General features: G+C 60.2%; 1 protein-coding gene across 6 annotated transcripts in view; it reads right to left on the minus strand.

Moving 5' to 3' along the window:
• Positions 1–15,068, minus strand: part of SAMD4A (sterile alpha motif domain containing 4A) — a 133,755-nt gene continuing 118,687 nt past the window's right edge. For 2 of the 6 annotated variants that reach the window (XM_068947513.1, XM_068947512.1), the window contains exons 10-14: positions 12,391–12,509; positions 7,691–7,892; positions 6,936–7,062; positions 2,445–2,528; positions 1,211–2,080 (exon numbers count right to left, since the gene is read on the minus strand). In XM_068947513.1, coding sequence (XP_068803614.1) covers positions 1,929–2,080; positions 2,445–2,528; positions 6,936–7,062; positions 7,691–7,892; positions 12,391–12,509 — 684 coding nt within the window. In that variant the 3' untranslated portion in view covers positions 1,211–1,928. Of the gene's footprint in view, positions 333–1,193; positions 2,081–2,444; positions 2,529–6,935; positions 7,063–7,690; positions 7,893–12,390; positions 12,510–15,068 lie in introns of those variants that run through there. The other 4 variants (XM_068947517.1, XM_068947515.1, XM_068947516.1 and 1 more) reach the window with 4 other exon arrangements.

A 15,068-nucleotide genomic window follows, 5' to 3' on the forward strand; every position in this document is an offset into this window, starting at 1 on the left:
TGGGGTGGGGGGTGGGGGGTGGGGGGGAGAGGAGGCGGGAGGGCGTTGCGCGCCCTCCTCCCCCGCCACCTCAACCCCGCCACCCCCCCAACATGGCTGTAACAAATGACAACACCAATTCCGATTCTAACGCTCTGTTCACAAGGACAATCCACACGGTCACAAGAATTAAAACAGGCGAGCGGCGGGGGACGGGCGAGGAGCCGCCAGGCGTCTCGGAGGAGCCGGCAACCTCGCCGCCGCCGCCCCCCGCGGCGGCTGCTCTCCCCGCCGGCGGCGTCGCTACCACCGTCGCGCCGGCTCCTAGATGGTAGAGGTTCGGTCGACGCCATCTGCAAAGGGGGGGGGAACGGAGAGTTAGGAGCCGGCCGGCCCCCGCGGCACGGAGACAGGCAGGCAGCATGGTGGGGGACGAAACGCGGCGTGAGACGACACGCTGGTGTCTCTGCCCACCCGCCGGCCTCCAACGCGGCCCCCCCCACCCGCCGCTATGACTAACGGAGGGGTGGGAGGTCAGACATGTCGCCGGGGGGGGGGTCCCTGTCCCAGCCGCTCCACCTAACGACGCCGGTCGGGGTCTTTCCCTCGCCAGGGAGCCACGTCAGCGGTTTCGGGAGCCGGGGACCCCGGGGCAGGGCCGCGACCCGCTAACCCGGCCCCGAGGGTGCGAGAGCCCGGAGGCCGCTCCTGCCCGCCCCGAGCCCCGGGGGTGGCGGCGGCGGAGTTGGGGGGGGGGGGTCCCCGCGGCCCTTCGTCCGCGCTCGGCCAGCCCAAAGCTGCGCGGTCGAGCGGGCGGGAGCCGCCCCGAGTCTCCTCCGCGCGCCCCCCCCTCCCCGCCACCGCCCCGCCGCGCGCCAGGACGTCTTCCCGGAGCAGAACGACGCGCTCGCTCGCTCTGCCCAGCCCCGCGCCGCCGGCCGGCCCGACGCTCGGGGAGCCGGGCCGGCGGCACGGCGAGCAGCGGTCCCCCAACGCGGCCTACCAAGGGCAGCGCTGCCCGCTCGGCCTCGCGCCGCGCTCGCCCCCCCCCCCCCCCCCAGGCCCGCCGAGGGCGGCCGGCGGGTCGAGCCAGGGCCGCGGGGCGGCCAGCGCAGGGCCCAAAAGGGAGCGCTCCCCGTCACGCCACCCGCATCCTCGCGGCCGCCTCCGTCCTTCGGCCGCGCCGTTTGGCGCTTAAGACTGAAAACAAACCGGTTTGTTAACTCTTTTTTTGTTTTTTTTTTGTTTTTTTTTTTGGAAGGTTTATTTTTTGTTTGTTTGGTTTTTTTGGAGCTATTTATAGCACGACCGGCCTAGAGAGGCTTGGGGAGCGGGGTCGGGGGGGGGGGAATAAAGTAACGGGGAGGAACGGCACGGCTCCGCCGAACGCCAGTGTCCCGGTTTTCGCGGCCGAGGACGGTGCCGTGGGACGGCGCTGGCTCCCGCGGTCCTCGCCGCCGGCTCTCGCTCGCCGGGCCGGGCTGTCGCAACCCCGCCGGGACCTGCGCCGGAGGCAGGAGGGCGGCGGCGGCGGCGGGCGTCTTCCGGGAGGGCTCCCGGGCTCCGATCGGCGGCCCCTGGCCGCGCCGCTTCGACACGGTCCGTGAATTTCCGGGCACGCGAGCGGTTGGTTCGGGAGGCTCTGGGGAAAGGGGCAGGAGGGATGCAGGCCGGCGGGCCAGGAGCTGGTCCGTTCCTCGCGGGCTCGCCCGGCGTTTCTGCCGCTCTCCCTCGCCGTGGGTGGTCGGACGGGGCCGGTTGCGCTGGCGGCTCTAGGGCGCCGTGCGGGGCGGCGGGCGCTTTCCGCTGCTCCGGCCCCTCGGGCAGGGCGCAGCCGCCTGCGTCTCCCAGCTCTCCCGCTCCTTTCGCTCTTCCCGGTCTGCCCGCTCCGGCCCGGCCAGCCTCTCGCCTGCGCCGCCGGCCCGGCCCGGCCGGCGCTCGCGCCGCCGTCACCGAGGGCGAGGTGCTGCCGGCGCCTCCGGAGTGGAGGGGAGCCCCGTGCCTCCGGGCTCCCCATCCCCTAGCGAAACGGGGGATACTGGCGGCAGAAGGGTAAATACTCCGAAGCCTGCGACACATTCGAGCGCTCTGGTGGCAAGGGCTTTGTCAGGAACCGGTAAGAGACTAGTAAGCTGATACTAATCGTCATTAGCAAGCTAACTAGTGACTAATAAGCACAGAGTTTAACAGCACTAGGGCTCAAACCCTGCTTTCGGTTTTACCCCTCTGCCCCGGCCGGGCAGGGTCTCGCTGAGACAGCGGAGCCGCACGACGAGGCCGCGACAGCCCCGCCGGGAGCAGCTCCGCCGGCGGCCCGGCCCGGCGGCCCGTTCGGCCCGGCCCTCACGGCCACACGCTGTCCCGGTTTTTGGGGGGCGCGGAGCAGGGGCAGCCGCCGGGGGGGTCGGCCGAGGCGGCCGCGGCGCGGACGTGCTGCAAGAGCCCGAGGAGGAGGGAGTGCTCACCGCTGAGCGCGTGCTCCGTCATGCTCAGGCACAGGGACTCCAGCCTGTTGTTGATGTCAGGTTCTGTCACCGGTACCGGGAACTCTGCGGGGGAGAGACACCGCGGGTGAAGGCAGCCGTTTCTTCTCGCTTCGCACGCCCCGGCCCGTCCCCCCCTGGCTACCCCGACGCTCACTGCGCTGCATCATCGGCCACGGGCACGGCCCGCTGCCGCGACCCGAAAGCACAGGGTCGGCCTCACCGTTCAGGCCAAGCCTAAGACTGGCTTAACATCCCAGGCCGGTCTTAGAGCACTGCTGAACTTAAACAACACTTTGGTTTCAAGGGTAATCATCTCATGGAAGAGAAGTTGGTAGAAACAGTTCTGCTTCCCCTCTCGGGGCAACGTCTCAAGAGTAAGGTATGGGGACCTTACTGAAAGGTAAGACCTTACTCTGAAACCAAGAGTAAGGTATGGGGACCTTACTGAAAGGTAAGACCTTACTCTGAAACCAAGAGTAAGGTATGGGGACCTTACTGAAAGGTAAGACCTTACTCTGAAACCAAGAGTAAGGTATGGGGACCTTACTGAAAGGTAAGACCTTACTCTGAAACCAAGAGTAAGGTATGGGGACCTTACTCTCGAGGGGACTCATGGACTCGGGGAGCTCCATGGTGGCAGAAGGCGGATGGAAACGGCAGGTTTGTATGTTGAGCTGCAGCTGCAAACACCACGCGGAAAGGTTTCAGGGGTCAGTCGGGACAGACAGCACCTACGGAGCAGCAATTCGGTGACCGCAAAAGGAGCCGAGAGGGAAACTGTGCCCTCCGCAGCGGGGCACTGGTGGCAGAGGAGAGGCGTCCCCTGAGCTGCGCGTGCGCCGCAAGGGAAATCAAAGCTCCCCGCTCCAGGCACCTGTGGCTGCGGCGCCTCGCTGTGCGAGGAGCCAGTGCCGAGGTCGGGCGCATCGAGGAGGTTTTCTGTTTATCTCCTGACCCCGAAGCCCCCGGGGCTTCAGAGACGGAGTCAGCAGTGACGGCGCCCGCTGGAACGGAAACTACGCAATTGCTGAACTAACTCTGCCCAGGCCGAAGCAGCGCTGGGGGTCCGCGTGCGTGCCAGTACTGCCGTCGGGGAGGAGGGGCTGGAGGTCAAAGGCCTGGAGAAATTCAGGCTCAGATCTCAGACAGCGATTCAGATCTGCCGCTTTTCAGCGCTGTCCGGGAGGCAGCTCTGAAACCAAGCCATGCCTCTGTCCTGCACCGCGACACCTCCACCCACGGGTCCCCCCGGCCCCGAGGGCCCCGCTCTGAGCCAGGGCATGGCTGAGATGCAGCCGAGGCGCTGGGTCTAGCGAGAGCGCTCCGCTCGCGCCCGCTGCACGTCACCGCGGCTATTTTCATCCAGACCCAGTGGGGAGCAGGGGAGAGCGAGACCCCCTCACCGCGGGAGAGGGGAGCCCTGGGCTGTCCCCCTTGCTCCCAACGCGCGTCCTGCGTTTCATCCAGTGACTCGTACGTGCAAAATATTCAAGCCGCCCTGGAGCGAAGCGGCTGAATGTCTTTGGGGCCCTGGCTGTCAGTTCCTCGCTGCCCCATCTGTACGCGGCGTGCAGTCACGCTTTCCCCCTGTGCTTTGTCTCAGCCCCTTGGCAGAGGCGATCTGAAGTCAACAGAGCTTGTACGGCCCCCGCGAGCAGCTCTCGCCTGGGGCCTCGCACGCTGCGGCGCTGCAGGCAGCGCACGGGCTGGCGCTGCTACGCTGGGACGTGGGATGGCAGCACAGACCAGCGGACCCGCGCGGCTCAAAGGCTCCCAGCTTCAGCAGCTGCGGCAGGCCGGAGAGTCCAGCTAGCAGCAGCATCCCCGGTGGGCTCAACGAAGCCCCTGCCGCCGCGTCCCCGCGGGGACGGATGCCTGTCTGGGGTCGGCCTGCTCCGCGTGCTGCAGCGCGCCTGGGCTGGCAGCGCAGAGGTGCCTTGCAGAAGAGCCTGGGCTCTGGGCTTCCTTTCAGTCACTTTTCCTTACACACAACTGAAACTAAACTGGAAAGAAGCCCCTTTGTGGGGTTATCTGAAACCTAGACAAAGCCCTGAAGAAGGGACTCCCGGTGCTGTGTGAGAAGCCATCTCCTGATGCACTTGCGTGTTGCATACGGGCGCTGAGGACCCTACAGCCTGGAAGAGCCCTCCCATATCTATGGCTTGATTTCTCTCTTTCTCCCAGGAGGCATTTTAATCTGGGCTTAGTCCATATAAAATCAAAAAGCCCCCAGTACTTCCTTAAATAAATACCTCTGGAGTGGTAACTGATATGCATCCCTATTCCAGGTGATATTTCAGTCCATGCAACAAACCAGTTTTGGTACTCGTTTTAAATAGCACACGCGTGTGAAGCCAAAGTCTGTCCTCAGCTCTGTCCTATCCCCTGAGCTGCACAGAAGGATCTCAGGCAAGAAAGGGCCACTGCGTTCAGTGCCGTGGAAAGGTTTTGCCTCATTCTTTGGGCTTGATTTTTAATTTTAGCAGACCTGTTAGGTTTCCTCTCCCTCCATTTATCTGAGGAGACCGGCCCTCCTTCCAAGACTGCCTGCAGAAGAAGTGCTGAAGAGCACAAAAGCTCCCCTATGCATTTCATATTTTTGGGTCTACCTCTAACTTGACCCTCAAGGGAGGCCAACCTGGAGCTCCTCTGAGTTAGCAAGGCCAAGAGGCTGGAGGACTTGCTGCCTCTCTGGGCCGAGACTCCCAACCCGCGGGTAATATTTGCACTAGTGATTTAGCGGACGTATATCTAAAATATACCTTAAAAAGGGCAGAACCTGGGGAAGGGAGCTGTGAATGTAGCTGCTCTTACTGATGCACTGCAACTCCTCTTTGCCCTGGGCTCACAGGAGCGTGGGACAAGGTCCAGAAGGTGCTAGGTTCGCTACCAGGCTGCTCACGGCTGCAAAGACTGCGTCCGAGCGCCCAGCTCCAGGACTGACAGCAGCAAAGCCAAGCTGACTGTGGAGGGCTTGTCTCTGCTGGCAGCATGGCTCTGCGAACCAGCCGCCCAGAGAGGGTCAAGAGTGGTCTTACGGCTCCTTGGTGCATAAATGAGGTAGAAACAAGTTTCTGGGTGTTTTTTTGGATCCAAGCACCTCAACTCTGCCACCTGATGTCTCAGCACCCTTGGGATCTCATCCACAGTCCTCGAAGACATCTGTTATCACAGGGGACCACAGCAGAGAAACCAGCTGTGCGTCGCTGTGACACTGGTTGGGCTTTGGCCCCTGCGAGATGGAGCAGCAGGCCTGGCCACCCGCAGCCCAGCCCTGAGACGCGGTCACGGCCAGGTCGCAGGCGCAGTGGTTTACTTGTTTGTGTAGCACCACCTACTCCCGGCGAGTGTTAAAGGATTCACTCATTTGTGCTTACAAAATCTTTGGGGATCCACAAATGAAAAGTGTTTTGGGAGCTCAGCACCGTATTATTACTTATTTTCCTTGTGACTTTGTCCATATCTTTGGCAACGCGGCTCTGTAACCCTTCTACACCCTCATTCATTGTAGACTAACGTGCAAAAAAAAACCCCCTGTTTATTCTCCTTTAGGGCTTGCAGAAATCTATCCTTATACTGGTGTTTAATCAACACCCAAGAACAGACACCGTTCTTGCTACAAGACATTTGCCACCTAAATGAGGCAGTTAAAACACTGCAGACATGTAACACACATGGAGTGAGGGGACCTGCCAAGCTGCAGCCCTGGTGGTAGCTCATGAACGAGATTTAGTTTAGTAACTCCCTGTCCTCGGATATGCTTCGCTGCAGTAAGCGCCTAGTAAGAAAAGCCATGATCACAAGGCTAATGAAGTGTTACACAGAGAAAAAAAAGCATAAACATCCCCACGTGGAGGAAGGTCACCCTGCAGGATCTAGGTTCAGCAGGAAACTCCCCCAAATCATGGGATGCTCCAGTATACAGGAGCATTTTTGAGGTGTTTGGCACCTAAACAGGAAGCATCAATATGGCAACATGTACCTTAATACGCATTATAAAAAGAATTTCCCTCCAGTGTGTGAAGCCACTTCCTCCACACTGGGTCCTCCAGGCCGTGCACAAACAAAAAAGGTGATCGAAGTGCTACAGCGTTCCCCGTGTAATATAAAGCCTCTCAGAAGGAAGCTATGTAAGGCACTAGCACAGTTGAGATGTTATATATAGGGTCAAAATCTCTCCAGTGATGTCTCCAGTTTAATCAATCTAGTAATCTGACTAGTGTCAAAAATATCTTGGTCAGATTGCGACAGACTGAGCTTGCATAGTCTGGCTTGCAGCCAGCCCAGCACTGCTCACGCCTGCAAGGCACAGTTTAAAAAAAGAAAGCTTTGCTATAAGTGTGCAGGAATGTATTGTGACAGCTCAGGCGAAGCACTTGCGGCGGGGTTCACCGGCACAGCTATTTTAATGTAACGTATGCTCGCGTCTCGAGGCTATGAATAAGCAAAAGGCAAATAGCTGCTTCCTACCTGGCTGCTGAAACATCAGCATGGTCTGTGGGGAGGTGTGAACCGGCAGCGAGCGCGTCCTCTGCACCGAGCTGTGGGTCCGGCTGGGCATGCTGTTGCTGCCCCCGGGGTTGGCAAACCAGAGGTTCTGCAGAAAGCAAACGAACGAGCAGACGGTGCTGTAAAACAAGCGCCGGGGTCGCCCCCGCCTTCCCCGCCACCCCCAGCCCCGTCCGCTCGCCCCGTCGCCCTCCCGCTGCGAGGGGCCCTCCCAGAGCGCTGCACTTACCCTCCGCGCCACGCATTTCCAAACCCCTTTGGCTCATCTGTCGCCCTCCGGCTAATGCCGGCTTTATCCTTCTCCCTCCCCGCTCTCCTGGTCCCTTTTCCGTACCCCTCTGCACCGTGGAGAGCAAAAACAGGAAATGCCTGCAAACTGCTCTCACCGGCTTGGCTTAAAAAAAAAAATAAAATAAAATACAGGATCCAGCCTAGTTAGTCAGACAAGGACAATCAGAGAAACCGTTTCAACCTCATCTTAGCAAGGGGGCGATTCTCTCCCTCTTCTACTGGCAGATATCCCTGCAGCGGGGAAACACCTGCGTCTCAGCAGCCACCTGCAGCGGCCGTGGCCTTAACGCCGCAGGGCAGCCGCGAGGGCTCCCACCGGCTCCTTGCCGGCCGGGCAAAACCTGCTTTCCCCATGTCCCCGCTGCGGTCCGCGCGGAAACCCGGGGGGCCGGGGCAAGCTGGACGCGCCGCGAATGCAAACCAACCTGTCGGCCTTGCTTGAGGATGGCGGGGCTGGCGGCGGCGCTGCGCTGGGCCGTGCCCAGCAGCCCGCTGGGACCCAGCAGCCCCAGCCTGGCGGTGGGGAGGTTGCGAGAGGGGATCTGGAATTGCCGGGGGTTTCGTCTGCCCATTCCTGCACCTGCAGATCCAGCTGTCGGCAAGGAGTTCGACTGGCCAAAGCCTCGGCTGCGGAGAAGGGAGAGACACAGGGGAAGGAAACGCCGCAGATGAGAAATCGGCTTTTGCAGAGCGATGCTCGAGCCGGCTGCGGGGCGCGCGGGGAGGCGCGAGGCGCTGCCGGCTAAACGCGGCGCCCGAGCAAGCGGCAGGCTCGGCCCGCTCACATGAACGGCGAAACTCCCCAAGGGTCGCCTTCACGCTATTCCAACAACGGCGCCCTACCGACGCTCGCCACAAGATGGACCATATTTGCGCGCGCTGGCTGCGAAGGACGGTCCGCCGCTAGCAGCCAGCTTTGCTCCGACTTCCCAGCCGGAGACGAAAACCCGCCTGCCGTGAATCGATGGGACATTCACACAAGCAGGGAGGCCGAGACTCGCTTTCGCCGAGAGCCGACGCGGCCTCGAGTTAGGAGGTGCCAACCTGGGTTTCGGGACGTAGTGCGGGCGTTTTGCTACCCTGACGCGATCCCGGCTGGCGGCGGATATAAAAAGCTCCCGTCGCAGTAGCTGGCCACCCACGGCTCGCAAGCCCGGCTGGAGCCTTCCTGGCACAGCTGGGCACCTCTGCGCTTCCCCTGGCCACGAAAAAAGGTTGATGGGTCCGCAGCTCGACGCTGCTTTTACCCCAGCCCTCCCGTCCCGCCGAGGACGGTCCGTCATCCCCATGCGCGTGCGCGGCAGGGTAAGGGAGGCAGGGCTTTGGGCACACGACGGCAGCGTCCTCTCTTTTTCCCTTCTGCGAGTTACATCCCCTTAAAGCGTCTTTCTCCTCTTCCAGAAGGCTCATTCTCACCAAACTCGTGCGCACGCAGTCTTCTCCGAGACTCCTCAGCTTCTGTCAGATTTGGTTCAAATAAGTTAACAACTCCAAAACGGGTAAATTTTGGAGGGAGGGACTGAGTGAAAGGCACACACGTGCACACACCCAACACGGTCACAGAAACCTCCCTTTCCTTTAGAAAACCAGCCTAAAAACAGGAAAAGCAAAGGAGCTGATGAAAGGAGACAACGTCCTCCTGGAGTGCACTGGGGGCATGTGACACACTGTGTCTCGTCATCCAGGGGACTGTATGTACTCACGCACGCGACAAATGCTAAATACGGGCTTGTCGGCCACCGAGGCTCCAGCGGACGCAACGTGTCTAACGTCTTCCTTGCAGAAGTGCCCTCGGGAAGCACTGATGTAATTTAAAGATATATAGAGTGGGAGATCAGACAGGCTGCAGACCTCGTAGTCAGTGAAACGTGCGTCCTCGGTACATCAGGACACGGCGACCTAACTTGGACCTGAAGCCTGACGTTAACGGAGACAGGAGGCTGGTGGGCAGCAAGAGGAGCCAGCTCTGGACCTGTTCCCATCTCAGCACTGCGACCCCAGAGCCTTCTCCCTGAGGTCAGAAAAAACCCCGGCTGGACCGAAGATCATGCAGCCACAAACAAGCTACGTCTAATTTAGGCAGGCGCCGCTCTCAGGGCATGAAACCGTCTTTCCTTCTCGGAGGGCAAGGTCACATACGCTGCCCTGCAGTCACCTCTGGCTGCTCGCCAGCATCCCTCCCACCGCCACGTCCCCTCGCAGGTCTGCTGGTGTCACGGTACCTGGTGGGGACCAGCCTGACACGGGCACAACCGCCAAGGCAAGGGACAACCTGCAAAGGGGTCGAGCGAGGGTGGCATTGGTTCCTGGCCACCTGTGAGAGGGGGGGCCACGCTGGCAGATTGACTTCTGCTCCCTTTCGCGTTCGGCGGCTCTGGAGCGCAGAGCCAGCGCATCAGCGCTGCCAGGGGAATCCTGACCGACGGGCCGCGGCCCTGCCAGCACACCATTTTCTGCCTGTAATTAGGACCAGGCCTTTACCTTTTACCTCTTTCTACAAATTCTTGCTATGTAACAGGATGTTGCGTTTGAAAACAAACACACAGAGGAACGACAGATAATCCTAGAAAACAAGCGTGTTTGCAGCGCGGGTCTCCTAACTGTGCAAAGCCGGCTTTATGTCTTTGCCCGATTAGTGTGCACGAGACATAAAGAGCCGGGCAGCAGGTCTGCGACGCCGTTATCAGCTTTAAACACAACGGACGATAGCAGCGCTCTGCAAACATACAGCTACTATTGCTCTTATGGTTGCTGTTTCACCCTGCCCTTCTCCAACACTTAATAACCGTCACAGATGTTTCAGCTCACCTTCCTCTTCGCCCTAATCTTTCCAGCTTGTGCAGGCTATTGCAAACATGCCTCAGAAGACATTAACGTTCTGGGTTCCCAAAACAGGATAAATTTACTAGGCAGAAATAAAATGAAGTTTCTTTAAACCTCGTCCAAAAAACGGTCTTGCCATTAGAGCTCTACGAGAAAAGCAGAACTGGCCATGTGGCTTTCTCAGCCTGCAGCTTCCCGGGGGCGGAAAGAGCAAAAGAAATGCAAAACAGCACTGTGTCCAATTTGCCTCGGGAAACACACAGCAGCCCCATCTGCCCCAACGTCGTAGGCTCTGCAGAGAGGCCGTGTCACCGGTGCGGGGCGACGGGGCTCGGCGAATCGGCTCAGCCTCGGCGCTGGACGAACGCAGCGGCATCGCTTCCAGAGGCAGCTCGCCTAAGAAACGCCCTGGCGAGGTTCGTGTGACCCTGAGCTGTGCTGGTGCAGGCTGAACGCCTTAAGCATCTCTGCAGCGAGATCCCCTGCTCTCTCGGGTCTGGCGGGTTGCACTGAAATGGTCACGATGTCTCTGGACCAAGCAAGCCCCGGGCACTTACACGGTACGATGCTGGGCGCAGCCTGCCTGAGCCTCCGAGCCCAGAAGCTCCAGGCCTGGGGAAGGCCCCACGGAAGCACTCTGGGCCTCCCTGCAGGCACCAGAAGCAGCAGGACTCACACAGCTCGTTGCAGGGGTATCCTCATTTCCCCCAGCTAGCAGAGAGCTGCCGTTCCTCCGGGCTAAGGCACGGCGCCAGGCGTCTTTGGTACTGTGCTTCATGCCCTGACACTCCCAGTTATCCCATTCACCTGCGATGAGCTTTCCCCCATCCTTTGGGGTCGCTTTCGGGCAATAACGACGCAGCGAGTTCCCGCTTGTCAGCTGAACGCTGCCTGATCGCTCGTAGCCCGTCTCAACGGCAAAGCGAAGCATGTCAGCTCAAATCACCCCGTCGCTGCTGCACTAACGTGGCCGTTACCGCATCCCTACCGGCTCGATGCCTCCTCCGCACCGGTGCGTGCAGCACCCTGCTCTGCGGGGAGGAAAAGCTTCCTTAAACGGCATCAGGGTAAGAGCTGGCATAGGGGTAGCTGGTCGCCCCACCGCCCAGCTGCCTATTCCCGCTCTTGCCAAAAGCAGGTATGGAAACTCGAGAGCATTTCCTGGGCGGCTCTGGGAAAAGGACGGAGACCATTTCCAGCCAGCAGCTCCACCTCGCGTCTGGGGTCGGTCTGGGTGCGCGGCCGAAACGCTGCGCCGATCGCTTCTGAGCAACCCAGCCAAACGGGTCTGTCGGAAACCCTTTGCTCCTGACACTTCTCTTTCTTTTCCTTCGGAGAACTTTGTTAGTATTTCCCATCTCGAAATACTTAATTTCATTTCACCGAGGAAAATTCCAGCTCTGCCTTCTTTGCTTTTACATTCCTTTTGAATTTAATTCCTTGTTTTCCCAGGACTCAGTGACTTCCAGAATACTTTTTGAGAAAAAAGTCAAAGAGAAAAAAGAACCTGCACAAGATTGCAACAAAATACACTAACCAAAATGAAACAAAATGCTGAAGCTACTGTTTAAACTGGTTTAAAAATACCTGCTCTTGAAATAATCCAAACACTTTCCAGGATCACTTGAAATTCAGCGCTATCTTGGAGGCGAGTAAACACGGTGTTCATGACGCATCCCTACCAAGGGGTTTCTGACTACAGTCCCCAAGTCTCTGCACCTCGTGTAGACGTCACATCTTTTTGCCAGTTGACTGCATTTTGGTGAAACGCCGGCACTGATCTAATTAACAGCTGACACCACAGCTGGAAGGGAAGCAAGCCGACAGGATACAGGCTAGCTGTCGAGGGACATGGACGGATCGCGCAGCTGGGAACGCCATGCACCGGGGAACAGCTCAGGGCCAGGGGAACAAACCGGGAACTGGGGCAGCAGGTGCTGACCATGCATGAGAGCAAACTTACTGCTGTTTTCCCCTCTCAGCGAAGGTCTGCTTCTATTTCTGAAGCTTTTCAACCGCTCCTCTCGCTCAGTTTCCCTATGACTAAGCTGCACATCTGTACAATGGGTATAATCGTGCTTCCCTCCTGCTTCTGGCCTGATGTAAGCCGTAGGATGTCTGGGAGCAAGTACAGAGTAGTGCGCAGGGGTGGCTCCCGCCGCGCAACCTGAACCGGCAGCGCAACGGCACCGCTACCTGAAACGCAGCGCCGAAAGGAGAGCCGGAGGCCCGCTGGGCGTTACCGGCATGGGTGCTCCCGGGCGCCAACCTCACCCCCTCGGCGAGCCGCAGTCACACGTACCTCCTCTGCTGCCGATAGCCTGACAGCTCCAGGAGGGATTTCCGAGGGAAAGACCTAAAGAGTTTTTGCACCTGCTGTTTCCATGACAACAGCCTTTTCTTCTGTATCTCTGTAAACGCCTGCCCGAAAAAGAGAAAAATAGAAAACATGAATATTTTCTCAACGAAGCGAGCGACGATGCATATGTGTGCATATATAAAGAAAAGGAGCTAGCAGCTCAGCTGTGCCTGGAGCAGGCGGGGTGGGAGCCGAGCCCCGGCCTCCCACGCTTGCCCCCGTGCTGCTGTCTCGAGGAAGCACCCATCTCGGTCAGACAAAACGAGTCCCGAGCAGCTCCCCCCGCGTCACCGTCCAGATCAGCGGACCCGCTCGGCCCCGCAGGCTGCGAGCCCTTGGCCAAAATCCTTGCTCCCCTGCCCGGTGCGGTGCCTGTGCCCCACCTTCCCCGGGCTGCAGGCGCAGCGATGCCCCGCGCTCGCTCGCTCCGTTGGGTACCGCCAAACGGTGCAGGGGAGACGACTTCTCTCGCAGCCGCCCAAAAAGGCGGATGTGGCAGCAAAGCTGCCGGAAGCTGCTCTGCCGCTGGGTTTCGACCTAACCTGAAGGCTGTCCCCGGCTCGTACGGGCAGGTGCGCGCCCGCGCCTGCACGCGCACCCACGCAAACACCCCCAGACCTTTCCCCAGCCTCCCGGCTGGCGCTACCGGCTCACCCAACGACTGTGATGCTTTCCAGGAACCAGCCCCCCAAGGCCACCACGGCCCTTAGCTTTATCTCCCCCGGTCCCTTCGGGGTTTCGTAGCGGTCCGCCCCACGCTCAGCCCGAGGGGTTGCTCACAGCCAGAGCAACCAACACCGAGCTCGGCACAGCCTTGCTTTCAGGTGTCTCCTGAAAAACCTGCCTCTCCCGCATTTCTCCAGCGCTGCCGGGAGGTGCCGATACGCTCGTCACCTGGACTTAGCTCTGGCAAATATCGCTGGGGTTGGAAAAACGTTGGGACTTGGAAAGCAGAGCTCCTCCCCGGCGTCCTACGTCCCAGGCTCCTCGGCCCGTCTCGCTCGGCAGCGCAGGGCTGGGCGCGGGAGACCTCAGCGCTGTTCCTGGCTCTGACACCCTTCGCCGGAGGTGACGGCGGGTGAGAGCCCCGCCGCCCTCCCAGGGGAAGGTCGCACCACCGCAGGCGACAGATCTCCTCCCGAAACGCGAGAGATCTACAGGCAAGCGGTGTTGGTGACAGAGGTATCCAGGTTGTCGCTGCCTGTCACGTGCCCACCACTGCTAACTTCAGACACCCAGCCTCTCCGCTGAGGTCTCCAGAGGACAATTCAGAGGCGAATTATTGTCTGCCTTGATTGCTCCGCATCACCCTCCAGAGGAAACTCTCTCTCCTTGCATCGATTGCGAAGGAGCCGATGCAGACGGCGGTTCTAGGGCAAGCGCCCGCCTCAGCCGCCTCGCGCGCGTGGGGCGATCCTGCCTCACCCCGTCTCTCCCAGATGCTCCTGAAAACGAATCCCCTCCGCAGCTCTGCCTGTGTCTTTCCACCCTTCCCAGACTGTGTCTTGGACCTCACCTTTGCCACCTCCCTCGCTCCTTTTCCGTACCTCTGCTCCCCTAGCACTGCCCTGCGCAGCTGTCCGCAAAGCCTAGGCGCAGTCTGACGCTCTCCGAGCAGCCCTTTGGCCATGCGAGCTAAGATAAGGACCTGCCACTGTCTGCGTAAAGCATCAAGGAGACCCATATCCATGGCCCTATATCCTGCTCTTTTCATCTGCGTTTCTAGAAAACCAACGCAGGAAAAAGCAACCCGGAGAGTCCCGTTCTCTGCCAGGGAGCTGCCGTTCCACTCGAACCATTTCTGTGAAACGCCAGGTCTGCCCGGCGAAGAGAGGGCAGCGGCAGTCCTCGTCCTCCGTGCCCACGCCGGGTTAGACGACGAGTGAACTCCAGCTGCAGGAAAGAGGTTTAACCCCTCCTAAGGGGAGGCGCGGAAAGCACTGCACGGCCTGGCCGGGCAGTCCGCGCAGCCTCCGTCGCCGCAGGTCTCCAGGAACGGCCTGCTCGGGCCCCCCGGCGCGGGGACGGAGGTGGCGAGCCCCCAAAGGTCCCCGCCGCGGCCCCCATCTCCGCCAGCTCTCCGGCCGAGCAGGGCGGCAGCGCCGCTCCCGCCTCCCACAAACCGGGAGCCGCGGCCCCGCTGCACCCGCCCAGCCAGAACGACGTCTGAAAGGCCACGCTCTAATAAAAGCCTCATCTGCCTTCCTGCGTTAATTTGATTAATCTCAGGAGCCTGACAAAGCAACGGCGGGGAGAGGGGAGGAGGGCAGAGTCGCCAAGCTAAGGGCGGCTGCAGCTCCTGACACCGAGGTGACTTCAGGTCCGAGCGTGGGGCGTTGCGTTAAAAGAAGACACCTTGCTGTGTTTGGGAGCCTGCGGAGAAAGGTGGGAGCAGAGGCTCAGGGGGCGATGCTGCTCGGACCCCATCACCGCCTTCAAACAGCGCGTGCGGCTCAGAGAGCGCCGCTGCCGTGACGGGCCGGCGAGCTGACCGCTTCACGGCCAAACCAAACCAAAAGCCAGTGCCACCAACCCACACCTTGAGGGGCCAAACGTAGGCTGAGAATACATGCGCTGACAGCTCGGCGTCCTGCAAACCCCACGCAGTTATTGCTGTGATC

This window comes from Struthio camelus, chromosome 5 (genome assembly GCF_040807025.1).
Source record: "Struthio camelus isolate bStrCam1 chromosome 5, bStrCam1.hap1, whole genome shotgun sequence".
Lineage (NCBI taxonomy): Eukaryota > Metazoa > Chordata > Aves > Struthioniformes > Struthionidae > Struthio > Struthio camelus.